The sequence below is a fragment of the Propithecus coquereli genome, unplaced genomic scaffold, assembly GCF_000956105.1.
Source record: "Propithecus coquereli isolate 6110/MARCELLA unplaced genomic scaffold, Pcoq_1.0 Scaffold152, whole genome shotgun sequence".
In the NCBI taxonomy this organism is placed as follows: domain Eukaryota; kingdom Metazoa; phylum Chordata; class Mammalia; order Primates; family Indriidae; genus Propithecus; species Propithecus coquereli.
The window spans coordinates 1418392-1420475 of record NW_012139636.1 but is presented as its reverse complement, the minus strand read 5'-3'; the positions used below and the strand labels follow the sequence as shown (position 1 = coordinate 1420475).

The 2084-nt window shown below is 33.3% G+C and overlaps 1 protein-coding gene across 1 annotated transcript in view; it reads left to right on the top strand.

Annotated features, from left to right (window-relative positions):
* Positions 1-1292, top strand: part of LOC105807108 — a 27987-nt gene extending 26695 nt beyond the window's left edge. The window contains 3 exon segments of the mRNA XM_012640397.1: positions 852-915; positions 1027-1218; positions 1220-1292. Coding sequence (XP_012495851.1) covers positions 852-915; positions 1027-1218; positions 1220-1292 — 329 coding nt within the window.
* Positions 1293-2084: the final 792 nt, after the last annotated feature.

Genomic DNA, 2084 nt, shown 5'->3' with positions numbered 1-2084 from the left:
ATTCTATTTGAACTGCTTGTCTGCTGTAGCAGAAGATTGTTTATCTGGGAAGCATCCAAACAACAGAAGTGTTCTAAAAGGATTTACAAAAAAATAATCATTCAAAAACATCACTCGATTATTGTAATCGGACATGATTTGCTCTGAGAGCCATCATGTGAGGTGATGAGGTGATATCCTGGGCTGTGATTGTCAATTGGGATTGTTAAAGAGGCCCAGTCCCCAGCTCGCAGGTGTGGTGGTGCAAATGGTATTGGATAATAACCATGACATATGGTGGCTTTAGTAATTTATTAGTTACAGTATTATTAGTTACAGTTCTCAGTCATTTGTATGTTTTAGAAGGTAATAGCTGTTCTAAAACTTGAAATGGAAAGTGAGAAAAACAATACGTGTTTTATATTAAATGTCTTTCTTCCTCATTATTTTGCTCTTTTAGAGTTAAAATATCTAAATTCTAGGTACTATATAAATGATCTTTTGTTGGGAGAAGTTTGTGTGAAAAATAATTAAAGCAGAATAGAACCATTATTTCGAACTTTGGAGCCTGTTAGTCTTGAGTTTGAATCCCAGCTTTACTAATAAGTTGACCTGTTTACTTAATTCTCGAAATCTTTGTTAAATGGATTACTACCACCTACCTTACAGACTTACTTTGAAGATTAAATGTGATAACATAAGTAACATGATAGGTATTCATTAAATATTAGTCTCAAACACATTTCCCTAAAATACATTTCCTGTTATTGTCTTTTTCACCAGACCAACACAATTCTGAAAACGGTATTATCTGACAGTTTTTAAAGATTAATGAATAATATATAAATTGAATTTGCCATCTTATCTTCTAGGCCCTGGAACATCTCTGAAACTCCCTGGATCTAATCAGACAGGAGGGCCTAGTCAAGCTGTCAGGTATATGTACTTCTATTTCATATCCTGTACCACTAAGTATTGACCAGACTATGTAAGAGTCTTTCCTTAATTGATCTTTTTTTGTATTATAACAATTTATAATCTTCACAGGCCAATCACTCAAGCTGGCAGACCTATTACAGGTTTCCTTAGGCCCAGTACACAGAGTGGAAGGCCAGGCACCATGGAACAGGCCATCAGAACACCCAGAACTGCCTACACAGCCCGTCCTATCACCTCATCTGGAAGATATGTCAGGCTGGGAACGGTAAATTTTGTCCGCTTCCCTATAACCTTGTATTACCAAAGTAACTTTGGGTTATGTTACATCATTTTCCACTATTATTATAGTGGAGAATTATATGGGAGATTTTTGAAGGCAATTCTTTTTTATTTATGTTGCCTTTATAATTTTTATATACATTAAACTTAATTTATGTTTCAACAGAAAGTTTCAGATTTCTTGTTCTATTGTGTTTCCCCCATAGGCTTCCATGCTTACAAGTCCTGATGGACCATTTATAAATTTATCAAGACTGAATTTAACAAAGTATTCCCAGAAACCTAAATTGGCAAAGGTATGTACTTAAAGTGATTTTAAGTTTTGAAGCAATGTTAGAAGTATGATGATAATGACATTATAGGAAATGGATAAAAATATCTGAAGGAATTTCTTGATTGAAATGGAAACGTTTACTCCGATATGTAATATGTAATGTGTACTTTAATTTTACATATCTTAGTTTTTTAGTTAATTGAATTAAGGAAAATCAATCAGAAATAAAGTATATAAACTATTATTTTAGGAAATTCTTTTTTCCTTGATAAAGAGCAGTAATTTGTAACAAAGAAAGCAGGTATGCAGCATCACGTTCGCAGAACGAAGCTTAGGAGGTCATCTGTATGTGTGTATATTTCTTTTTTCTTTTTCAGGTTGGACTGTTTTCAGAAAAATAATTTTCTGTTCTTATAGGATTTGAGGACTATCAAAAGGATGATATGAAATATGTACTCCTAATTAGTAATTAATCAGACATCTCAATAAGAATTACTCAAGCCAGATAGTGGCAAGCCAGCTACATTAGTAATTATAACTACTCAGAGATTAAATGTTCCTTTAAATTAAAGAGAAAATGAGAGGCAGAGGGAGAAAGAAGGAGAGGGAGGAG